The sequence below is a fragment of the Ctenocephalides felis genome, unplaced genomic scaffold (genome assembly GCF_003426905.1).
Source record: "Ctenocephalides felis isolate EL2017-DRISC unplaced genomic scaffold, ASM342690v1 CF-g0.4_SCAFFOLD_00845, whole genome shotgun sequence".
Classification (NCBI taxonomy): Eukaryota; Metazoa; Arthropoda; class Insecta; order Siphonaptera; family Pulicidae; genus Ctenocephalides; species Ctenocephalides felis.
This window is the reverse complement of record NW_020536999.1, coordinates 74,036,661-74,064,245: the sequence shown is the minus strand read 5'-3', so window position 1 is coordinate 74,064,245 and position 27,585 is coordinate 74,036,661. Positions and strand designations below refer to the sequence as shown.

Sequence of the window (27,585 nt, the reverse complement as noted above, 5' to 3'; positions counted from 1 at the left end):
TTATTATATGTATTATTTACATTAGATATACCAATACCTCCTAACTCTATTATAGCTACATTTGCAGACGACACTGCTATCTTATTCAGAAATCAAAATCCTCTATTAGCATCTCAACTGACTCAAAATTATATCTGCATATTAGAGAAATGGCTAAACAAATGGCACATACGGATTAACGAATCAAAATCTGCGCACATAACATTCACGTTGTGTCAAAAAACTTGTCCTCCTGTATACTTAAACAACATCATGATCCCACAAGTACAAGTAGTAAAATATCTGGGACTCCATCTAGATACAAGACTCACGTGGAAAGAACATATAAAAAAGAAAAAGGAACAAATTCTACTAAAAATGAAGGAGATGAACTGGTTACTTAGCAGACAGTCCAAACTATCCGTCGAAAATAAACTACTGCTATACAAGGCTATCATTAAGCCAATATGGACCTATGGTCTAGAGCTATGGGGATGCGCCTCCAAATCTAATCTGGAAATTATGCAGAGAACACAAACTAAAATCTTAAGAGCCATCCTCAACTCACCCTGGTATGTCACTAACAAAACTGTCTATGGCGACCTAAAAATGCTGACTGTGCACGAGACATATAAAGAACTATCATCTAAATACCATAACAGATTGGAGATGCACCCAAATGAATCGATAAAGGATTTACTGCGCCCTCAACAAAACCCAAGATTGAAGAGAAAGTGGCCTCTACATAGTATTTAAGTACAATCATTAGTTATATATATAAATATATTAAGTAACATAATGTAAGATAGATCAGTGGATCCTATCTTATTTTAACATTCACATAATTTGCAATTTAGCTTATAGAAAAATGTAATTTTTCTGATTGCTAAATAAAACTATTACAAAAAAAAAAAAAAAAATCAGTTTAATTTTTGATTTTTGAATGAAATTTTGTTCCTGAACTGTAATAAAACATATATTCGCAATACGATTAGATAATCCTTAAATTTTAGGGTTTTTGACTCCGTAATTCGTCTACAATCAGTTAAACATTCAAGTTATAAAATGTGTTTGGTAACAAAATACATAAATAAAATCATTATGAAGTAATTTTGTTGTTGAATTAGTGTTTTATCTAAGTCCTAAAACAGGCTCAGGGGGGGTCATGACTCCCGTGCCCCCCCCCCTGGATCCGCCACTGATGACACACATGAAGTGAAGAAACGTTTAATAATTTTGTTATTTAATCTTTTTTTAATTCGTCGATTGGGCAGGAAAAATATTACAAACATATATGTATACAACGTCTGTCGGGTCATCTAGTATATATATGCCAAATGTTTATTAACTTCGCATAGAGTAAGTAATATTACTTATGTAAAGATATGCAAAAATTTTAAATTTTTTGACGATTACTATAGTAATACCTTGAGGTTTCTGAACATTTTGGCATATCTTAGAAAAAAATGGATTTAGCAATGGATTATTGATCGAGAGATTATTCCTGGTGCTAATTAGTTTTGGCAAAACCAGGTTCCGCCGTGTCGGCGATACAGAACTAAAAATGCAAAAAATAGCATTTTTTGAGAGAACGAAACATCTGATTTGAAGGATTAAAAAAAAATTATTTGTAATGACGAAATGAAGAATTTATCAAATTTTCACGAAGGCAGCGGTTTTCTGGATAGCAGGTAAAAGTTAAAAAATTTGGTGATCAAAAATTAATATTACAAATCTTATAATTGACTTATATAGGAATAGAATTATTGATAGTACATTCTGGGCTAGTAGATTAGTAGACCAGTAGACAAATAGAAAAATAGATAAGCGTATAAAAAGATATACAATTAGCCAGGTAGGTAGGTTGACAGATTGGCAGAAAATAGAAAGGTAATGATAGATAGTATAGCAACCAGAGAGGTAGAAAGGTAGACATAGAGACATGTAGGTCAGTGGGCAGTTAGGCAGGCATATAAACAAATAGGAAGACTGGTAGTAAGTAGAGTGGCAATCAGAAAATACGTGGACTGGTAGACTGGTGGACAAAAAATAATATATTTATACATAGAAATTAAAAGTTAAAAACACGTTTATTACATGAATTCCAAAAATCCACAAATAATTTATGATAGTTTAATAATTCAATTTTAAATAATAATTTTAAATCATTGATCAATTTTTATTAATCATTGGTTATTTTCATTCCTCGAATGTTTAATTACGGTGCAGGAGGTACCACCATTATTTCAAAAATAAAGTTTACGCTTATATAAATAATGATATATTTCAAACAAACTTATAATATCAGTAATTGAACTGAGTCAGTGCACAAACGTGAGCTTGTATGTCCTAAAAGCGCAGACCATCATTCCAATCTTTAATGAATTTTTAATTTCAACTACTTATGATAAGACTATAATATTTTATGATATTCGTTTATTTAAACTATGATCGCAATTATATGTTTCACCAAAAACGCAAAATATCTTTCGAACCAATTTTGAATTTTCAAAATCGATTCAAAATTTTATGCAAAAACATGGATAAAACTTTTTGCACCTATTCGCTAATTCTAAAGAAAAGCTCGCTTGATTGTCTCGAAAAACTGACTAACGCGGGTGCTTATCGAAATAGTTTTTAAATTTTTTAAATCGGTTAAGCCATTTTTTCACTTATACTTTTTCCAAATTTGGTTACAAGCTATTAAAATTGGCTTGAAACATCAGGAGAACATAAAAATAAGGCCGATTTCTGTCAAAACCAAACCTTTCCTAACAATTTCAGTATTTCACACTTTGTATAATTAATAAAGACAATAAAATAAATAAAACTAATACTAACATGATCTACCCCTTGACTTGTGTAGTTTACCAACTCGAAATACTGCGGTATGGTTAACAAATTAATCATACTTTTCGTCACGGCTTTGAATCGAATCAAGAGCTTGGGCAATACTGGTATTAGATGTTCGGTCATGCTCAATTGATCTGCTTGCATTTGGTTTTTCTTCTTTATGTTTATTAACTGAGAATATGAAAATTAATATTAATTGCATGTATTTATTGTTGTCCTTATAAAAAATCGTGTCAACATAGTTCGAATTATCTAAATCTATTTTAAAGAGAACTGCAAGTAAAGCCTACTAAATACTACACAATATTACCGTTTTGTTGGTTGCTCTATCCCACGGATGTTCACAAGTTGTCGCAAGTCTTGCACACCAGGTCATGATTTCAATTAGGACTTCTTCTTCAGTTGAAGTCAAACATTGATCAGTATTATCAGCTCTTTCTGTAAGAAGATGAATCATTGATTCCCAATCTTGCATCACCGGGTGTTCCTCAAATAAGGCGTCCACTATACATGGAACATCATCTGGTCTCTAATCAAAAATATAAAAAGTTGTGACAGACAAGATAATCAGAAATATATTACCTATTTGTTATAATAAGTTTCAATAAGCTGACTTTTCTACTTACCTCCAATTTTGTGAAAAACTGTAAAAGATATCGAATCCATCGTATATTAGATTGAGCATCTCTTCGAGAATCCAAATTATTTTTAGACATGTTCTCTTGATCCACTTTCAGAATGCACGCGTTCAAAAATTTACCTGCGGCCAATGCAACCTTACGATTGGAAGAAAGTACTAATTTGGAAACACTTTGGATATCTTCTGGTGTAAATCGATCACGATATGACCTGACAGAAATTAGTTATATCAACGCTTCGGATATAAGGAATATTTATCAAGGCTGTAAAACAATATTGAATTAAATGACATAACAAGTCATTGCACTCAACGTTATAGTTAGTGGACAGTTATTTTTTTATTGAAGTCAAATTTCTTTTATTTGACCTTTGAGCAATTTTTCCAAACATGTTAGTTATTATTGACAATTGATTTAAATAATACATATACTTTGATGAATTAATAATACATATACTTTGAAAAATAATGTCTTGTCATAAGACAGTAAGACCACGTTGTAGAAAACAATTAATTGTGAAGAAACTGCCCGGCCGATATTTTCCAAAAACTAAAACTGGTTCAAGACTGCTAAACGCGAGTCCCTATTAAATTACATCAAATGACTTTTAAATCTTTGAAACTGTTTTTGCCATTTTTCGAAAAACGTCAATCAAAGGTCAAATATCGGCTAACACACACATACATATTTTCTCTAAATTTAGTATCAAACAATTAATGATGACATCTCAATGAAATCATGTGACATATTAATACAAAGTAACACATGTGTTCACAATGTGCTAGACTGTGACCTAATTGAGTGATATTTTATTTACCTAAACATGTTGGTGATCACCTTAACAGCTTCCACTTGGTTGTTCAATTCCTCATCCCAAGCAAGGACAATTATTCTTTCTTTAAATTTAGTCGTAAATAAGTCTAATTTGGCTGCGAGTTGATTGTCTTCATATAATGGTGTTAATGCTTGTAAAGATTTTAAACGAACCACACCAACCTAAGGATTAATAATACTAATATAGAATAAGATGTCTTTGATTGTCGTCAAAGGGTTGCATAAACCCTTAGTGCAAATGGACTTCCCCACCTACTTCTACTAGGGTTCCTGCAATATAAGGTCCAAGTTAAGGGTTAAAAATGATAATTAAGAAATGTAACATGCTCCGAGAAGGTCGGTTGGGTCCAGGCGCGAGTCGCTGGACCCGCTTTCTGTATAGTGGTGTGTGTGTTGCACCAGGAGAGGAAACCCCGTTCCAGCAAAGGTCAGATGTATTGTTTATAAGCTATTCCCTCCGTTCCGATACCGATAATGTTAATCCGGTTAATCGGTTTATAGATTGTGAATTAGACTGTACACAGGTACAGCCATATTCTCTCACCTGTAATACTAAAGTAATATTAAATAAGACAAAAGTACATTCTGTTTCATTCGCGTAGTTTGTTGGTTTAGTTTCCACAGGTAATTACAGGGTGTTTATAGACTGGAAGGAAGTCGGGTTAAGTAGTTGGAGTAAACCTTTCGGAATGGAGATGCAATGCTAAGGTATAATAATGGAAGTCGTTGCAACCCCGAGAAAGGGCATTATCAACCCTTCTTAACTCGTCACAATGATGAAAGCGCGTTCGATCCCCCATAAACTCCACTCACAAATTTTTAATATTTTTAATAAGGTAAACGTACACTATTTCGGGATAGTACATTATTACGGGAGTTTTTCATTTTGATCGCAAAATAAGAAAACAGTCGGTGAATAATAATTTTAAACAATACCACATAAACTATAATTCAAATCTCATCAAATAAGCACGATTTTCCATTTTAAATATTAGTTTTTAAAACCATATAGAGCTTCTGAACGCATCAGTCATAACCCGATCGCCATTACGTACAGTCCTGTTGTTAGTTAGGTTAATGTGACGCTACAATTGCTTAAGATTTTTATGTGACACTGGTAAGCTTATTCAATATAAATTTGTGATATTATTGTTAAGAATTAATAAGTGATAAGTTTTATAGTTAAATCGAGCAAATATGTTTTAAGAAAGTGTCAATTTTGTGACTCCCGTAATTAAGTTCACACAATTGAGGCATTGAACGTAATTCCGTGAGTGTCACGCAATTAGGAAAAGTAGACGTGAATTATTTTAGTCTTATATTCTCAATTATGCTTAAATTTAGTGGTGTTTTTGGTGTTACTAAGTTTGGTAATGACCACAGAATATTGTGACCTAATTACGGTATATGTTTTTTTTTCATTTTTAACCCTAATAATTGAGTTTGAAATTACTACTCTTTAGCAAGAAAATATGATTTTTTTACTTATTTCCATTATTCCCATATGCATAAAATATGGTAGTAATGAGAGAATCAGATGTTTCTTTTATTTCATCTACGATAAATCATTTGTGTAATGTCAAAGCTTATAGAAATAGGGGAAAACCCGTAGTGCACTTGTTTTCTATCAATGACGCACGATATTTATAGAGCACGAATCACTAGTGTGCGGGTATGTGTGTATGTAAGCAGCGAATTAGGGACATATTCGTAAATACGGTAGTTAAATACGGTGTAAATGTATGCTTCGAGCGCTATCACGGAATAGTGTACAACGACTCCCGGCATTAAGTTCATGAACCGAATTTTATCACGGAATTAGAGACAAACGCGTGGTTCACCAAAATGCCGATTATTTCTATAAGTGACGTTCTACGACGAAAAATCTTGTTTTATAATAATCTCAAAGGTCTAATTAATAAAATATAACAGATTTAGTTCGTCCAATTTCCTATGTTCTCTAAAATTCGTCTTTAAAGTCAAACGTTTCTTAACATCCCGTAATATATGGTACGTTTACCTATACTACGGTTATCGGTCAACTTATTGAATTTAAAATTTGAATATTGCGCAATGTAATTGTAATTATAATAATGTTGTAATTGTAATTGTATTTTTTATGTGTATTTGCGTTTATCTGTAACTTTTTCGCGGTAAATAGGTATTTCTAAGTTAAGAAGTATTTTATTTTGTCGAAAATATAAGTGATTCTTTTTAATAGTATTTGGATATGAAATTTTAATGTGATAATCTAGGTTAATTTCTGAAATCTATTAGTTTAGTTGCGATTTGTGTCGACACGTCTGTTATAATTATTACCTAATATTTGTTAACATGCAAAAAATATATAGATTTATCGAATTTAAAGTTACTTAACTTATTTAAACTTATTGAACTTATATTTATTTAACCTACTTAAGTTTATAATATTACAAAAAATGCTAAAAGTATTATTTTTATTTTAAAATCAGATTTAATTTATTTGTTGTGTGTGATCGTTCTTTTTTTTCTGGATATAATATTACAAAAAATGTAATTAATTTTATTTTAAAACTAGATGACCCGAAAGACTTTGTTCTTCTGTACCCATGTATACAATTTTTTAATATAATATACTAATATTTACCGCTTATCTAAAAATAATAATTAGTATTACCTAAAAATAATAATTACTTTTCACGCCAAAATGCATATATGTACATTTATAATATGAGCAATGTTAAATGTAGAACTACTTTAAATAAAATGATTAGTCTCAATTCTCACACTATATTGGAAATTGAAGTCTTGCAAACGGTATAACATAAACATATCCATAACATAACACTGTTACTTTATGTTAGATTAATTTAATTAAATTTTTTTTATTATTCAAGATATTCAAAATTGTATCTTAAACTTCTCCTAATCGATATCGTGAGGGCCGAATTGTATGTATTCATATTTACTTTCCCATTTGTTGTTATAAAGTGAAAATTTTACGAATTGTAAAAATATTGTGGAAAGATTAGTAAAGGATGCAAAGAAATTATATATTGAAAAAAAAACTATATTGAAAATTTAATATCCGAATCTTGTGTTGGCACCCTCTAAGGCATGCACTCGTATTTTTGCTTTGCATTAAAGGTAGGACCGGCCCTGATTAATAAATAATTTCATATTTAAAGTGAATTAATTTGTCATATTTGTTCATATATTTATCATTGAATCTGCCATGCATATACTGTATTTTTTATTATTTTAATTTCTGGCCCATCTCAGCTGCCTTTTGGCAATAATAATGTGGATTTCATTTTTCTTATTCATTATCATGAATTTATTATACATATTTCAATGCAAACAATGACATGTCGATTTTTGAAATTTTTTCCATTTATTTCTACAATATTGCACATACATCCCAGTACTTTATAATCACATACATCCTAGAAAATTTCTTTAACAAACTTCAGAAAGATTGATCAAAATCCGAATAATCGTTAAGGAGGAGTATACAGTGAGTGCTGGCAATTTAATATGAACTTTATATAATAGCAATAAAGCTCAAATTTATTCTACGTTTTAGTTAGAAAACGTTTGTATGAGAAAAAGAAAAGGGCTGTTTTTAGGGTTTTCCTGGCAATTATTCGATTTTTTCTCGATGTAAGAACCATCCTTGGACTTCAACGAACACTTTAAAAAAAGAATTGGCCAAATTAGTCCAGGCGTTGTTGAGTTATGCGCTTACCAACACATTTTGCGATCCATTTTTATATATAAGATTGGATTTAATTTACATGTTGTGTTTGTTCAATTTTTTCCCCTGAATATAGAAAAAACTCGGTCAAAAAAACATTCGTATCAGTTGTCAAATATTCGTATTGTAAAGTCATATATAAATCGTCAGTTTTTGAGTTGGTTCAAGTATTTTGTTTTGATAGCCTAGTTCGAAAGATTTTAAACACATTGCCCAGCAAAATATATTGCGTTTTCTTCGTAAAACTCAAATTTCGTACACTTGACCCAATACTGATGTCAAATATTCGTATCGTAAAGTCATATATAAATCGTCAAACAGTTTTTAAGTTGTTTCAAGTGTTTTGTTTTGTTGGTCTAGTTCAAAAGATTTTAAACACATTGCCCAATTTCGTGCACTTGACCCAATGCCGCACACAAAACGTTTTTTTTCTGTCTTCGAAAACAGATATTAATAGCCAAATATTTTGTTTCACTAATTTCTCTAATACATTGGTCAATGACATATTTATGCAAAGAGTCTAAATATATTGTCATGTGTTCTTTTTTTTGGTGACACTCAAACACCGCGCCGCCAAGGGGCGCCGGTCGTCGGCGAAGTCCGTCTGGCGCCATCCGGTACTTGTAAAATTTCATATTAAAGTCTTAAATTTCGCATAATTTGAAACATTTTTTCAATAATTGTTATTATACTAAATAATATGATTAAATAATTAAAGTAAATAATAAGAATACAGATAACCGCAAATAGTATTGATTCGTTTTTTTTTATTGTTTTGTTTGTGTTTCGTTAATCTCGTTCGCGAAGTTTGATGAGCCCTGTAATTGCATAATTGTTTCGAAATGATTTGCGATTAAGACAGAATTACTTAGATTAAAACATGATAGGGATAGAATAATATATATTATATAACATTTAGTATGTTTGCAAATATATAGTGTAAGACTAATACACTTCTTTCTTTTTTTATTATATATTTTGTATTATGTTATTATATATATATATATATATATATATATATATATATATATATATATATATATATATATATATGTTACCTAGAATTCTGATAGAAATATGTTAATGTTTATAAATCCTGATTTGTCGGTAAACTAAATTTCGCTTTTATAATCGAAATAGTACATTTACGTCAGTTTTGTTTCTATTAAATAAAAAAAAAAAATCTGCGAAAGATTTTTTGTTACCACTGAGAATCAATCAATTAGAGTTAGCAAATACTTTTTAGACTAAAGTATTTTGTCTGAACACTATTGTTTTATTTATGTTTTATTAAGGCTTTTACGGAGGGAATAGTACGAGGGGCATGTAAAAAATAAGGTTCCCACATTTTTTTCAGGGTTGAGGCATTTTTTATTGCAATAAATATGTATACGATGGTATATATGTATACCATGGGAAAGCTTGTATTTTGAACTATTTTTCTACATGATCGCCAGATCTTTCAACGCATTTTTTCTGAAGAGTTTTTCACTTCTGAAAACCCGCTTCGAAGAACTCCGCCGCCACGCCCTTGCTCAGTCTTCTTCTCCGGCGATTTTTAATGGCTCTTTTGAGTTTCGATAGTATCTCGCAGTACTTGTCCGAATTTATAATGAACCCTTTAGGCATAAACTCAATAAGCAAGTTACCTTTTTGGGCCCAAAACACGATGGCCTCTCGCTCCCTTGCTCGTCGTGAACGTCTGTGCGTCCTTATTTTTTACATGTCCCTCGTGGTTAGCATGTCAATGAGTTGAAAAAAAAGTTAGTTTTGGGGAAACGCGCGGTAACAAGGGGCGCAAAGGCCGCGTACGCAAAAAAAAATTGCGTAGAGAACGGAAAGAGTTTTAAAAAAATGTATTAGCAAACAGCAAGTACCGAACTAAGATACTAATGTTATTTTCTAGTTTAGTGTAATTTTTTCTCTTTTAATTGTTACATCATGTATCTGATGTTGTATCTGACCAGCTGGATGGTTCTGTAATAAATTTGTATAATGTAATTGGTTTGCAGTATTAGTACAGTTTTTTTCTTACTTCATATTTTATCGTCGTGTATTTTCGTGCTTTTTTTTAGTAGCGTGATGCAATAATGAATTAAGTTTTATCGATTTTAATATTGTACTTTTCTATTTTTTCTTTCGTTTTTTTTTACGCGTATCAATGACGTTCTAATTCCCGCCGGAACGTCATTGCTTAGTGTTCAATTCGCGGCTTCATCTAATTGATCTTATCTAATAATAGGACACGACTTTTCACCATAATTCATAATGGCAGCTAAGGCGATCAGTTCGACCAACGTATTATGTGGCCTAGAAAACCTTGGTTAAATAGAGCGGGTGGGCAGGGACATTTCCCTTTGAAAAGTCGTATTCCTACGAACACAGAACACTTGCAAAGGTAGAACCCGGATTTGCAATGTTCGGATCTGTAGTTCGGCAGTTAGATGAACGTTCATGTATTGTTCGGAAAGATGCTTGAACGGCACAAAACATTTTCTTTGCTCTTTTTTTTCGCTAACTTCATTCTCTCATGTTTCATACTATTATTTTTATACAAATTGTAAGTTTTCTGTTGCATTTTACTAACTTTAATATCTTACTATTTCATAATAAATTAGTTTTATATCATACGTGTAACTTCGTTACTCTTACTGTTTTTATCCTACTTATCATTATTGCATTATCCGCTTTGTTCGCCAATTTAATAGACTAGAATTTTGTTTTTTATATTTATATATATCGTTGTGTCGTTTTTTTATGCCGTGCGACGCGAAAGGTTTGGTTTGGTTTACGGATCGAGTTTAATGCCTTTGTTACAAGATAATGAATGTATAGAGGGCAAGTTTTTCGTCGAAAAGTTAAATGTGCTATGGTGGCCCTATTGTTTATGTATTATTATATAATAGTTTTATATCTGTAAAGTATGATAATGATTAAGATTGACTGATTGATAAGATAAACTATTATTTTCGTCGTATGTTTGTTTGTTCATTGATAATGTTACCGTAAAAGAAACCAAACAAACGTTTGTTTTTTGAGTAGTACCGCGTTAGTTTTTACACCCCTCCGCGTTTTGTTTAATTTGCGTGACGCCCTTTTATTTGGGCAAAATACGATTTTATTTTTATTGAAAATACTTTAATTCTGTCTCGTCAATAGTTATTGGCTCGTGTTTTTGACCGCCCAATCCAGATTAAGGAATTCGATATGGCAAATAAAAATAATGAACGAAGTAAGTAATAATCGAAAGAAAATGAATGAGTAATTTTTGATAGGATGAAGTTGATATTTGGAAACAAGGTTAATTATACTTATGTAAACAAATATATAACAAAAGATCGTGTCGTGGTTTTCACCTCCTCTTTTAATTACTTATTTTCAATATTTTTTTTCTTTTTTCTTCTTTATTTTTTATATCAATATCCCGTAGACAGCCCGGCTGCCGAGCTAGTCGTGGTGGCCGAGGCAAGCGACAGGGCACTCGCGGTAAACGAGTTGGACTCGATTCGCTCGATTCGCGAACGAGTACTACACAAATATCGAGAGAACCCAACAAAAATGCCGAATTTGTAGTAGGCCAGTGGGTGTTAGTGAACATACAAGTTCGTAGAAAGGGCCAATCAGACAAACTATAGCATACATGGCGCGGGCCTTATAAAATAGTTGATAAATTATCAGACTTATTTGGGCAAAATACGATTTTATTTTTATTGAAAATACTTTAATTCTGTCTCGTCAATAGTTATTGGCTCGTGTTTTTGACCGCCCCAATCCAGATTAAGGAATTCGATATGGCAAATAAAATAATGAACGAAGTAAGTATATAATCGAAAGAAACATGAATGAGTTTTTTGATAGGATGAAGTTGATATTTGGAAACAAGGTTAATTATACTTATGTAAACAAATATATAACAAAAGATCGTGTCGTGGTTTTCACCTCCTCTTTTAATTACTTATTTTCAATATTTTTTTTCTTTTTCTTTTCTTTATTTTTTATATCAATATCCCGTAGACAGCCCGGCTGCCGAGCTAGTCGTGGTGGCCGAGGCAAGCGACAGGGCACTCGCGGTAAACGAGTTGGACTCGATTCGCGAAGAGTAGTACTACAAAATATCGAGAGACCCAACAAAAATGCCGAATTTGTAGTAGGCCATGGGGTGTTAGTGAACATACAAGTTCGTAGAAAGGGCCAATCAGACAAACTATAGCATACATGGCGCGGGCCTTATAAAATAGTTGATAAATTATCAGACCTTAATTATAAAATTGAGCGTAAATTTAGAAATAGTTATAAATACGACACGGTCCACGTTAGAAGAATAAAAGAATATTTTGGTCGCAAACCAATCCACTGAAAATATTTCTTTCACTTTTCTCTTCGTTTTTTAAATATATATAAGTACTTATATATAGATGTACATATATAAATAATTAAACATAATATCAACAATTATAGTAATAGGTTTAGTTTTAAGATACCCCCCCCCCCTAGATAAGTCGTAGAATTAAGTTTTAGAATATATTAAGATATATAAGAAGTTATATCGGGAGTTTCGAGTATTAAGACTTATATGAGAGCGCCATATCGGATCTACGTTTTTGTATTATGTGTATATTAGAGTTGAAAGTTGGGCCCAGTAGTCCACGAGCGAGGACCATTGAGATGTCCGAATCGATGGACGCGTACGGTTTCAATCGCGGAAACCGCCCTTAATCAACCCCGCAGTCGTCGAATTATTATGTGAATTATGATGAATTATGTCGGAATATTTTGTGAAGGTACCTTAAGCGAGACCGGAATGGCGACATAGGGTCGCAGCACGTCATTTCCCGTCAAGAGGGCAACTTGGAGTACTCTTGTGCCGGGCTGGGGAACCCCAGGTGTGTCCCGCTTACATAGGTGTTTAAGTGTAAGTGCCCTCTTGAGTGTAATTTGTTTTTGGGTGGGCATAGACGGTCAGTCTGTAGTATTATTATGGTATGGGGCTCTGCGGGGGAGCAAGAAGAAAAACTAGAACTAAGACCGCATCTGTGGTCTTGTATTTGGGGGTAATCGAACCAGTAGAGGCTGAATTACTGTAAATGTCGCGTTTGTTAAAAGTAAAACTAGTTATTTAAATATTTGAATTTTGTAAATAGATACGCATATATTTGTTCCTCGTTTATCGTCAAATCAGTTTTTTTTTGTTTTTCCCGCGCGTTACGCAGTAAAAGATTGTCAATATCATCGGGCTCATCGATTCTGGAGAACTAATTTAAAACTCGGGCTATGGTTGTTCCATTAAATCTAATACTACAACCAAGAAAATAGGTGACAGCACACGCACATAGGATAAGTTTGCGTTTCAAGGAAACATGTTAAGAAAAATTGTACGAAAGACGATTGTACTTCAAATATTTTCTTTATTAAGTTTTTGTCTTTTGTTAGTCTGTGCTTTATAACTACTTTTTTCTAAGTCTAGTCTTTTTTTTTTTTGAATTTACTGAGTACAGTTTTTCCTAATACGGTTTCCTTGAGAACGAAAAAGATAGTTTTAAGCAAAAGGATTTATTGTTTTTGTGTTACTGAAGAAATTTTGTTTTTTTCTATTAATGATGTTTATATAGTCTCATGTTTACCAGCAACTATATAGTTTTGTGTCTGTAAACGAAGGGGGAATAGCTTACCAGGATATTAGGAATATCTGACAGGAACCACAACACCCAAAGGATGACCGGCACACAACCACAACCACAATCATCGTCATATTACCCAAGGCTCACTCTTGAGCAAACTCAGTTAAAACCACCCAACCCAAAGACGAAGACCAAAGGGCAAAACAGGGCCCTAGAGAGGACAACGGAACAACCCGGAAAGCCCAGGAGAAGGCAAAATTTCAAATTTGTATCTAAGAGCCGAGGGAGGCTCTAGTGTGACAGGGGGGCGTGTAACGACAATCGGTATTGTCGTCAAAGGGTTGCACAACCCTTAGTGCAAATGGACTCCCCCACCTACTTCGACTAGGGTTCCTGCAATATAAGGTCCAAATTGAGGATTGAAAATGATCATTAAGAAATGTAACATCCTCCGAGGAGGTCGCTCGGGTCCAGGCGCGAGTCGCTCGACCCGCTTTGTGTATAGTGGGTGTGTGTTGCGCCAGGAGCTATTTCCTCCGTTCCGATACTCCGTTTATGTTAATCCGGTTAATCGGTTTATAGATTGTGAATTAGAGTTTAGGCAGAGGACATGACTGTACGCACACTGCAAATGTTGTTGTGTGTATCAAAACACAAAAACATATTAAAAACCATAAAAAATCGCGTCATTATACACATAAGAGAGTGGTATTACATAAAGGATGTTTTTTAATACGGCGATCGTTTAAATTATCGCTCCAGGCGTGTAGAGATATATCCATACGGCGTGTAAACAAATGCGCCAAGTCGAATCATATGCGATGAATGTACGCAGTTCGATATGAACTAACCCTACTTTTAAATTTGTTGATGACAGATGTTTAAGTGCGGAATTTGTGAATGTTATTATCAATTAAAATAGAGCGCATTAAATAATAATTTATTTGTAATAAACAATTTGGTTTGGCTTTTCATGAATACATGAGTGTGGAATTTTCGAAGAAATTTATAGAATGCTGTACGAAATGAAAAAATGAAATGGTAAGTATCAGTTTTAGAATTTATTAATGACCTCAATTATTCAATATTTTTATTGTAAAATTAATTACAGATGGATGAAATGATTCCATTGAAATTGCTTCTGAGAACTGTAACTTGAAAATTTAATTTCTCTTCAGATGCAAAGGTTTTTAGTTTTGAGGTTAGTTTGAGGTTGAAAATGTAATTCTCAATTTGTACGATATGTCTTAATTAATTTATCATCATATTTTCAGATATGAAGAAAACAGATGAAACAATCAAATTAAAATGAAAGAATTACATAAATTCATTAAATACATTAAAGGCAGGAATGTATCGCAAGTAAAAAATTTATTCAGAATTTACTGAGTGATCGAAGGCCCTAGATGAAAAATGAGGTTCAACGAATATTGGTATAATAAATAAATTTCCTTTACTCGAATATAGTGAAATGGCAATAGTTTTTCTAGTGTTGTGCTATATTTTATTTTATTTCATTTTAGGTGTTTTAGAGGTTTTAAATTCAAAAAGTTTAAATCGAAATCTTTTGATAAATACAATATGACATGATTGAAAATCTCACGAATGTATTCTCTATAGAAAGAAAGAATACGAAAATAGCTCTTATTTCATTTCATTGAAGAAAACAACTCCAAATTTGACAATAAAAAAGTTAATTATTAAAAGAGTAATGCATATGCAATTTGAGTAATGCATTTTTTTTGGATGGTGATGGTTTACACTACACATGATATTATATCTCGAGCTATCATTGTAACGGATTACAAAATTAAGATGGTAATTGATAATCGGATAATAGATTTGGATGCTACTTTGTATGACACAGATCTTATCTCCATGCTTTTTCAAATGAAATTGAAGAAATTTTAAAAGGAAAATTCATAAAAGTGAATAAAAAATGATTAGTGTTGATAAAACTGTAATGAAAATAATAAACAGAGGAGCAAAAGGAAATCATTGATTTGTGGTGCTCTCATACGATGGACCTGTTTTCGGCCAAACTACTATTAATTATCATTATATTGAATTTGAAATATTGGGAACAGTAACAAATAATAAAACTTTAACATTGATGAAATTGTGCACGCTATATAGAAGGGCAGATAAACTATTTTAAATACAGTTAGATAATTCTTTTGTGTGATTTTTGTTATTAATTACATTTCATGTTAAATTTGTTCAATTATTAATTACATATAATTAATTTATCACCAACTTAATTTCAAAAATAATTTATCAAAATTATTGTAACATGGTAACAATATTGTAATTTTTGTAAAATGTGATTTTGAATTGGAATATATTAATACATATAACCTTATTATTTTATAATGTCTATTTATTTCAATAAAATATAGTCTTTGTGGTACTACAAAGCGTAGATTGTAATTATTAATATTAAACATTCTTTAAATAAGCATATGGTTAACACCCCACGACGTCGCGTTCTCATGATATCACACCCGACGGCGCGGTTTCGTAGTATCACACCCGACCGGTGTGTTAGTCAAAAACACGCCAAAAAGTAGATCAAAAGTGACTACATACAAATATCACCCCTTTTCGTGTTATAGTACGCGACATACGTTTGCAGTGCAGGTACAGCCATGTTATCTCACCCGTAATACTAAAGTAATATTAAATAAGCCAAAAGTACATTCTATTTCATTCGCGCAGTTAGTTGTTTAGTTCCCACAGGTAATTACGGTGTGTATAGAAGTCGGGATAAGGAGTTGGAGTAACCCTTTCGGAATGGGGATGCAATGCTAAGATATAATAATGGAAGTCGTTGCAACCCCGAGAAAGGGCATTATCAACCCATCAGTTATAATGTTACTTATATATTTCGAGAGTTTATATTCACAAGCGGATAAAGGCAACATCACCGTTATCATAGACAAGCAGGACTATATAAATAAAATATCTGAATTATTACTTGACACTAATACTTGCAAAATTGCCAATAACGATCCAACTGACTACATAAACCGTACGTGCCATAAATATTTAGACAAAATTACAGCAAACAAACAACTAACCAAGGAGACAACATCGGACCTGAAAAATTTACACCCATATTTCCTCAGACTTTATGGCCTTCCCGAATTCCACAAAAATAATTTACCTTTTAGACCAATAGTTTTCAGACATGAATACCCCTCTATAAAAACTCTCGAAATACATAAGTAACAATATAACTACAATAACAAAACAGTCACCACACTACATAAAAAATTCTTATAGACTCGTTTCTGACTTAAAACACAAGATAATTATATACCAGACAACTACAAACTGATTATCTTAGACGTAGTCTCACTTTTTACTAATGTACCCCATAGACTTTATTTGCACTGGTTTAGGGAAACAGTCAAGTTCATTGTCTCTAACACTTATTTCGAATTCAATGGCTGTTTCTATTATCAAATTTTTTGGGCGCCAATGGGGTCCTCAGCAAGTCCATCTCTAGCAAAAATATCTTTACAACTTCTTGAAAATACAATTTTTAAAAATTACAATAACTTATTTTTTATTACCGTTATGTATAGATGGCATTATCAAATTATTATATATGCAAACATATATATACACATATACATACACAATACAAAAATATATACCTATATATGTACACATATACATGTACATATCATACCTATCTATGTAACTATAGCTATACACGTATACATATACATATACGCGTTACATATACATATATACATATATATATACATATATATACATATATATATATATCTATATATATATAATAATATATATTACATATTAGAGATGGGCTTATTATATCCGAAGCCGGATCGACTCGGATTTGACTCCGCTTCATGGTGGAGTTTATTCGCTAAACAACTCCACGACTCCGACAATTTTGAAACCGAAATACTCGAAACAAATTTGTATTATAGTATGCTGTTTTATGTATCTAAGGATTTGTCAAATTCCGTTAATTATTTGAAATAAAAATTTATGAATAATTATCAATAAAATAATTTTTCTAAAAAATTCACGAATAAATGACGGATTGTAAAAGTTTCGGTCGACCAGATGATCGACTCAGTGACTCGTATTTTTAGCAGTTTTGACCAAAGTAAAAACGCAAAACTTGAGAATCAAATTCAATTTAATGATTTCCTTTTGATGAGAAAATAATTTTATATAAAAATTATGTAGTAAACTTGTAATAGAAGCAAAACATAATAATTCTGCTTTCAAAATTTTTCTTTTGCTATTTCCATTTGAGAATTAATATTATATCGCGTAGTTCGATCAGCATAATATTACTTTTATACAATTATATAATTGTGTAAAAGTAATAATATAATACTGAATATTTTTTACTGCTTAAATACTATGATATTACTGATAAATTTTGTACTCTAAAGTGTTGTTATTTCAGGCTATGGAAAATCAAGATTAAATAAATGTATTTCGTTTCGTATATTTTTCGGTATGTATATTTTTGATTTCCGTCATTTACGGCCAAAGATTGTCGTAGTTAGAAATATCACCCCTTACTATTCAATATACATTTGAGCTATTCACACTTGAATACAATTTCATTGTTCTGTGTCTTTAAAGTAATATTTTTCTATTTTCTGGAAAATAAAATGGTATTTATTTTGACTTTTATACCTAAAAAATTATAAAACTGCCTGCGAGACAAGAAAGTGACCGCTTCCTTCCAAAGCAAAAACGACAAAAACACTAAATGCCTGTACGAGTTAACAGATTTAATACCAGTTTAAGGAAGTCGGATATGACAAATCCTGTGAAACACTCCACTCGGATTCACTCCGAGGGAGGAGTTGTATCGGAGTGATAACTCCGGAGTGAGTTACCCATCTCTAATACATATATATATATATATATATATATATATACATACATATATATGGAGGCTTAGTCCCATATTAATACCAAAATGATAGAAATGAAAATTTCATAAAATATTATTTATATTTCGTTTATTTTATGTATGATTAATATCCACGACACTATGTGTTGTCATATTTATCGTTAATAAATGTGATTGGTATTTTCTTATTTATAATAGAAAAAGAAAGGTTTTGAAAATTATCATTTTGGCAAGTTCGACTAGGGAGAAACAAACCGAGTACGATCTGACACTTGAATTTCCTTTTGTTTTTCTCAGTGCTGTCACTATATGGGCCAATCTGTCCAGAGACATGTGATGCGTGTTGACAAGCCGCTATGCGTGTTGGCAACCCGCTACATCACTCCGCCCTAATGAAAAAGATTGTTTCGCATCTCTGACTGCCATTCTTGACTTCCTTGTAAATTTTTTTTGGTTGAGATTGTTGATAAATTGCCGTGTTGGCTTGTTGAGTTTTGTTGATTGCTTACGTAGCCCTTCGCTGGTGAGTTAGCGGTTGAAGATGTGGCCCTTCGCTGTGAGTTAGCGGCTGAGTATATTTGACACTTCGCTGTTGAGTTAGCGGTTGAGTGATGTGGCCCTTCGCTGGTGAGTTAGCGGTTGAGTGTATGTGGCCCTTCGTTGGTGAGTTAGCGGTTGATTGTATGTGGCCCCTCGCTGGTGGGTTAGCGGTTGATTGTATGTGGCCCTTCGCTGGTGAGTTAGCGGTTGAGTGTATGTGGCGGTTGCCAAATTGTTTGCTCCCTGTCTGCTGCCATGGTGCTTATTATCGACTTATTTACCATGATAATAAGTGATTTATTGAGCACGTGTTGTTGTTGATCTTGAAGTGCGTGGTCGGAGTCTCAGTTGTATGCTTAGAATGCTCTTCGAATTATGGAAGTTGTGAGCCATTTATAATAATTATTTATATTTTTTAAAAATTCTTTTCTTAATAATTCTTGAGACTTGAATTTATTTTGTTACTTCTAAAAATGACTTGATCTTCTTACCTTCTTGAAATGTGTGTTACTAGTTCACTCTCGGGGTCACCAAATATGGAGGCTTAGTCCATATTAAATACCAAAATGAATAGACAATGATAAATTTCATAAAATATTATTTATATTTCGTTTTTTATGTATGATTAATATCCACGACACTATGTGTTGTCATATTTATCGTTAATAAAATGTGATTGGTATTTTCTTATTTATAATAGAAAAAGAAAGGTTTTGAAAATCATACATTTTGGCAAGTTTCGACTAGGGAGAAACAAAAACCGTGTCGATCTGACACTTGAATTTCCTTTGTTTTTCTCAGTGCTGTCACTATATGGGCCAATCTGTCCAGAGACATGTGATGCGTGTTGACAAGCCGCTATGCGTGTTGGCAACCCGCTACATATACATGTACATACATACATATACAATACATGTATACACATATACATATGTACATACATACAAAGATACATGTAATAAATAATATCATATATATCCATATATACATACAAAAACGGATATATATATAACCATACATATATGTAAACATACATATATGTGTATAGCTATATTTACATAGATAGGTATGAGTATATGTATGTTTCATAAATGTATATGTACGTCGTTGTGAATATGCATGCACGTTGCATATATGTATATGCGTATATTTATATATGTATAGTCGTACATGTATATGTGTACATATATAGGTATATATTTTTGTATTTGTATATGTATATGTATATATATGTTTGCATGTGTGTGTGTATGTATATATATATATATATTAATATATGTATATATGTATATATGTATATATGTTATGTGTATATATGTATATTGCGTAGGTTTATATGAGTGTACTTATATATTTTTGCCTATATTCTTTTTCTTTTTAATTATTTATTTAATTCTAGTCTCTATTACCTTTCCTATCTTTTATTTTTGTTTGTTGTTAAGTGTTGCTGTTTGTTAATTTTTCTCTTATTTTATAGTTACTATACCAATCCACATATATTATAATTACCTAGATATACTAATTTTCATACTGTTTTTAGATCCACTGATAATGACATTAAATTGAATGTCGAAACGTTTGGAATTAAAGATTATTTTATAAATATTTTCCTTTTCTTTGTTTGATGTATCGCCCTCAAGAACTCACTCATATATTTCAACACATCAAAATTAACTACTAATCATATATATATATATATATAATATATATATATAGATTATAAATTTATATCTTTAATTCCAAACGTTTCGACATTCAATTTAATGTCATCATCAGTGGATATTGACGTTGGTAGGTTCAACTAGAGAAGTGTGCACAACACTAGAAATTAGGACTAACATTTATACAACTAACTTGTCAACACCATGCATTTTTTATAATTTATTGTATGATGTAAAAAGAAAAATGATAGTTTTATTTGAACAAAAATCTGAGTAAAGTTACGTAATTTCTGTCACACTTGTGCACTTTGCGAGTTCCGAGGCTTATAAATCTCCACAAGAACTTACTCATATATCTCAACATCAAAATTAACAACTAAATCGTATATATATATATATATATATATATATATATATTAATAAAGACATTATACCCTTGTCGAAAAGTGAAAAACCAATGAATTTCAAATAAGCATCATCCAGAAATCGTGAATGAAAAGTATTTAGCCAGATGCCTAGTTCAGCTAAACAGTTTCGCACGAATATCTGGGTCAAAGTCTCTGTAAAAATGAATAATATTTATTCATAAACTAGGTGTATTTTTGCCCATTTTGCCTATACAACTTTCAAATTTCCCGATTTGTGTAAATAATGGTCCTAAACGATAAAATTGAGATTAAGTTGTTTGAATAAAATTTTCAGTAATTTATTTCGAAAATAAAGTCTTACTTTTATTAAAATCAAAACAAAGATTTTTATTAAAATCAATCAATGACTAAAAACTGTATCCCCGTAATAAGTTTTATTAAAAACGCAAAATAAATTTTCTTAAACATTTATAAAGAAACGACCTGACCGATCTACTTCAAAAACTAATCATGCTTTCCAAATGATAGCTTTCAAATAGTTTTTTGAATTCTCAAAATCGGTTCAGAATTTTTCAATAAAACATTAAACACTTTGTTGCCTATCGAATTTCATTAAGTACCTTTTATATTTTTGAAATCAGTCTTGCCATTATTGAGAATGGCAAAAAAAGTTAAGAGTAAAGTAAAAAAAAGCGTTACTAATTTTTTTCAAACTTCGATGAATTTTTATAATTAAACAACTTGTCGACTTGTAAAATTTGTGATATGTTATTTAGGAGCATATGGCCCATGTACACATGCACACACACACATACACATATAAAAACTTCCGTCTCCTCCTTACATTCGACGTTAAGAACACGCCTTTAACAGTGCGAATTGGTAGGATTTTTAAACGACATTTTGACGTGAAGCCAGATAATCTAGGACTGATAGACGACTACCTCGATGAGAAAAGTTGATTGTGGAAACGACGGAAGGTCATCAAGCACACGATGTTACAGCTGGTGTACCTCAAGGCTCAATCTTAGGAGGCTATCTATGAAACGCCGTCTACGACGAGCTCCTGAAGATCCCTTTGCCGAAGCAGGTGGTACTCAAGGGCTTCGCGGACGACGTCGCAGATCAAGTGTACAGCACTGAGGAGGCTGAACTACTCGTTCAAAATACCATTGATATCATAAAGACCTAGCTTAAGAAACACCACCTAAAGCTCGCCAAACAGAAAACGGAAATGTTTGTTTTGACTCGACAAAAATGGTTTCCAAACCATTCCCTGTAGACATAAGAGAGACTTTGACTTTGACGTCAGTGTATTAATGATAGATGAGAAGCTATCCTTCGTGAACATTCCGAGACGGTATCCAACTTGCAAGGATTATGGCTAACTGCATGGGACCACAAACCCGAAAAGACGAGTCCTGGTTGAGATAGTCTATTCTGTACTGCTATACGGAGCGGAGATATGGGCGGATATCCTCAAACAAAAGACTTACGGCACAAAATAGCGTCAGTGCAAAGACGAGGAGCTCTGAGATTTACCTGTGCCTATCGCACGGTCTCAGAAGCAGCTGTATTGGTAATAGCAGGAACCACGCCGATTGATTTGCTAGCATTCAAAAGAGTGAAACACTACTACGCTAAAATTTGTGCGACAACTCCAAACAAACAAGGTCGAGAATAAAAAAGGAAACGTTACAAGAGTGGCAAAATCGGTGGACGTCAAGAGATACTGGCAGATGCACGGCGCGCCTGATTCCGGACATTAGCGTCTGGCTTTCTCGACAATAGGGGAAGACAGATTTCTTTCTGACCCAGCTATTGACACGACATCGACAGTTTAATGCCTATCTTTTTAGATGAGCTTGCATAGTACGCCAATGTGCAAATACTGTCCAGATAAAATCGACAACGCTGAGCACACGTTCTTTGCATGTGCTCGGTGGAAAAACTATCAAAACAACGCCGAGAACATTATAGGCATTAGACTCACCCCCGTAAGCCTTGTGACCTATATGCTGAAACAAGAAGAAAACTGGTCAGCTGTAGCAGCTTATGCACAGCACCTTTTGAAGGATAAAACCGGAAAAAGGAACCAGTAGTCGGAAGCAGGCGTCGCAAGGCGCAGCACGGACTGGATTAATGTAATGTTAAGACGGTTCCAATCCAGTTCTCTCCGTACCATCTGCGGGAGAGGGGAGAGAAGTGTTTTTTTAGTAGGTAAAATCTCCACACTACCGTCTATCATTGTCTGCTGTAAGATTTTCTTTCGCACCTCTATAAAAAAAACATACATACATTAACACACACACACACCTTATTCCATACTTGGTCTACAAACATTCAGAATGATTTTAAACGTCAAAATATAAAATAAGCAAATCAATTTTTTTTTTGAAAACCTAAACTTCTTAACAATAACTTTGAAATTATTGTATTATATTATAATTATAATCAAAATTTATGTATGAGTCAAAACAAAACAAAATATCAAAATATCTCACTTGTAACGATGTGTAAAAATATATTTGAATATACTCTTGATCATCTTTTGCAATTCTTCTTGGTTTTCAAGTAATTCATCGCGCTTTTCAATGAGTGTTTCTAATCGGTCAGACATTTGCCTTCCCAATCTTTCGCTTCTTCTGCTTCAACTTGATGTATGGCATAATTACAATTTACAGATAATTTCGATTCAATTTCTGCCAATGCGGTCATTAATTTTATACCTGAGTGAATAGTCGGTTAGAGATACGGATTTATTAAAAGGTTTGCAGAATCCTTGAAGGCATTTCAAAATAAACATGTGATAATCTCACTAATTAACTTACCTGCCAATGTAGACGTGTATCGAAGAATTTGTTGTTTTACCTTCGATAGACAAGTCAGCATCGAAATTACATTTTGCATAAAAAAATCATCGTAAATGATCGAGTATTGGCATTGAAATACTAATGTAGAAATAAACAAACAGAAGTCTTCATGAAATTTTTTACGATTTTTATCTTTACTGAGCAATGAAAAAACTTATCATCCTATAAAAAGCAAACAATTATGCATCATTCTTCAGTAAATTTAAAATATTATATTTCTATTATACCCATATAAAATCAGCTTCTATTTTTGTTGCTATAGTTGAATGCTGTAATGTTTTTAGCATTCCTGAAGTCACTTGTATGCCACTGTATCCACTAGCATTCAAAATAAAATTGATTAAAACTGACAATCCTTTGTAGTAATCGGCTTTGTACATCGCTATCCAATCGTTGACAATTTTCTGAATGCATTAAAAATATATAAATAAAGAAAGAGATTCTCACTTTATGGGTTCTGTACAAATATGCTCTTTCTAAAATATGTAGCATATTTGTGAACTTAATAAATTAAAATTTGTAGTCCTCACTTTTCTCTTATAATTAATGCTTATTTCTCTTATAATTCAATAATCATGTGAAGTTCCCATTCAAAATGATAAAGTTTTTGTGTTTTCAATGATTTCTATTTATTTAATAATATTATAATCAGTCTCTATAGTTTTTACTCATCTCAAATTCATTGACCTACTACAACAGTTTTTTAATGAAGTAGAATATATCGTTATATAAAATGACATATAAGGTAAAGTTATACTGATATACTAATTATTAACTTCCCACAGGGTTAAGTTATATGTAACTGAAGTAATCGCAAAACAATCGAAAAAGGAAATGTTTGCATATCTTTACGTTTAAAATGTTACTGAACATTTTGGCATACCTTAGTAGGGCGCATAGCATCGTGCCTTAAAGCAAATTGCTGGAACTTCCCGTACCGAAAAATAAAATGATCAGTCAACAAAAATGTCTATGAATAAATATTATAAAAACTAGAATTTTCATTATTTGTTCCTTGTGAACAAAATGTGCAAACTTATTAGATTAGACGATGTTGTTTATACATGTTTGAATGAAACAGCGGCGTAACTACCGCCATATCAGCCGTATAAAAATACGGGGCCCCCAACGTCTGTAAGCAAATAATAATAATGAAAAACAAATATTTCACAAAAAGCGAATTAATCGTGAAAAATTTGTTCAGTGAAGTTTAATGTCATTAAGAGAAATGCAAAATTATTATTTTAAAGTGTATTTTTCCGGGCCATGGGGGCCCAACCTGCCCAAATATTAATAGAATCTTACAAATTTTTATCTTATTTTACAATAACAAATGCTAAAATAATCATGAAAACTTTCTTGCAACTAAATTTAATTTCGAATAAAACATAAGCGTGTAGAATGTAAAAATATAACTTTAGAGAGTTACGATTAGGGTTTATACAAAACCGACATTTCAGAAAACCGTTTTTCGAATTTTAATTTCACTAAAAAAAACGGTTTTAAACGGTTTTTCGAATTTTATATAGAAAATAAATTTTTGCTCGAATATTCTGTAATTTATCCGCAAATTTAGTGTAATTTAGAGCAGAATTTGACTGTATTTATTTATTGTTCAACTTTATAGATAGTAAACAAAATTATTTTAATTTTAATTAGTAGAACTAAAAATAATAGTTTATCTTGATTAAATAACTTTGAAATAATTATTCGTTATTCATGCAAGAATAAAAATATTGTTATGATAGTGAAAGGAAAGTTTTCGAATAAATAAAAATAATACATTTATAAATAAAAAAAATCATTAAATTAAAAAATAAAGTAAAAAAAAATATTAGATACATGTTGATACATACTTGTTAATATCAATTTTAGTTTTAAAAACAATTAAGCTAAACTCGGGTATTGTCTATTCCGAGAAATTTTAATTAATTAATTTTAAACTGAGAATTAATTAAAAAAACTGAGAACGTCTATCGAATTGCTACTTAGATGTGTCCTTTGTTTACTCGCAAAATTTCCTGAAATAGAAAATACTCTCATACTAGCGACCAATTATACTTAATTATTTTAAAGCTGATATAATAATTCTAAGTTTTTTGTTCTTTAATTTGTGGCTTCTAGGGTTAAAACTCTTTTTTTTTAGTTTGAGTAGTCGAAGTTATTTCTTCAAGAAGAAGTCACACTGATTTAAATTAATATATACACTGGTATAAAATCTAAATTAATATATACAAAACATTTCTGGGAACCATTGCAGACTTATAAGATATAAAATGCTATTGAACCGACATGATTTCAAAAATCAAAATGCTTTCATCTGTCATTATTTATCATTTTCCATTTATACAGCGAAAACCGACTTGTATAGACGAAGAAATTATTAAATTTTTGGCAAGGCACTTCTAGCGGTTTTAAAGATACAGTGGAAAAGAAAAAGTAGAAAAGAAATGATATTTGACGGTCAAAAATTATCATTACACATATATTCAACAAAGTATCGTATATTATATTTTATAAAGATTTTAAAAATGATTCCGATTCCGTGCCAAAATTTTTTATTTTTTGAGTTCACTTGCAATGTTCAAACAAATATCAAAAATTTCAGCAAAAAATGAATACAATTCATTTTAAAAATGCATATATTTCATATGTGTTATTCTAATCCTAAGGAATATATATCTCAGATAGATTCATTCGGCATGTTAATGTACATTGTACACATTCTCAAGTGTTTTATACGATAAGGTCGTCACTATATAATATAGGCGATATATATAGTTATAAATTATCTATTTGAAAATACTTAAAACAATTGTTATTAATCATTGATCAATGATTGATAACTGATTTTTTTTCCTCGAGTATTAATTTCTAGTACGAGAAGTACCAGCAATTTGTCTTAAGGCACGACGATGCCATGCACCACTAGCTAAAAGGCAGTTCAAAAATAAATCGACATCGACAAACTACTTTGGGACATCAGCAGATGACAAGTCTCTTTACCAGTGGATTCCTTGGTCTGTTTCCAGTAGTAGTTAGTCAAGAATTCATAAGAAGTTAAAGCCATTAACATTGAATAGGATCAAATTAGTTTATTTTTCTTGGCCCCAATGAACTATCCTGTAGTTCTTACAACATAATACTATGTCATTTTGTCCATAATATAGCTATGTCATTTTGTCCGAAAGTGAACAATAATGAATAAATAATCAAAAATCCATTAAAAACCTGATCATTGCAAAAAAATTACATGATACTGATATATGTTAATTGACTTTAATAGGAAAAAAATAATTAAAAAGTCCAAAAAACATGACAAAACCACCTTCAAAATAAGCTTTCAAAAAACAAATGTATAAAATTGCCTTAACTGAACTGGATGATTTATCTCGACACGAATACACCTACCATAAAGATGTAATAAAACAGTGCATAAATATAGAAACAAGCTATTCAGTCATCCAAATTCACTAGAGCAAACTTAACGAACACTGCTCGCGCCTAGATGACGTATCCTAGCGGGCTAACCCGAGCGCTGCTCGCCAAAGTTAATGTTTATGTTTTATG

The 27,585-nt window shown here is 31.7% G+C and overlaps 1 protein-coding gene across 1 annotated transcript in view; it reads right to left on the bottom strand.

Moving 5' to 3' along the window:
• LOC113388681 (cohesin subunit SA-2-like) overlaps positions 1 to 21,384 on the bottom strand; it is a 29,242-nt gene extending 7,858 nt beyond the window's left edge. The window contains exons 1-6 of the mRNA XM_026626001.1: positions 21,381 to 21,384; positions 21,209 to 21,334; positions 4,288 to 4,465; positions 3,459 to 3,681; positions 3,143 to 3,361; positions 2,821 to 3,003 (exon numbers count right to left, since the gene is read on the bottom strand). Coding sequence (XP_026481786.1) covers positions 2,821 to 3,003; positions 3,143 to 3,361; positions 3,459 to 3,681; positions 4,288 to 4,465; positions 21,209 to 21,334; positions 21,381 to 21,384 — 933 coding nt within the window. The remainder of the gene's footprint in view (positions 1 to 2,820; positions 3,004 to 3,142; positions 3,362 to 3,458; positions 3,682 to 4,287; positions 4,466 to 21,208; positions 21,335 to 21,380) is intronic.
• Between the last annotated feature and the right edge of the window lie 6,201 nt (positions 21,385 to 27,585).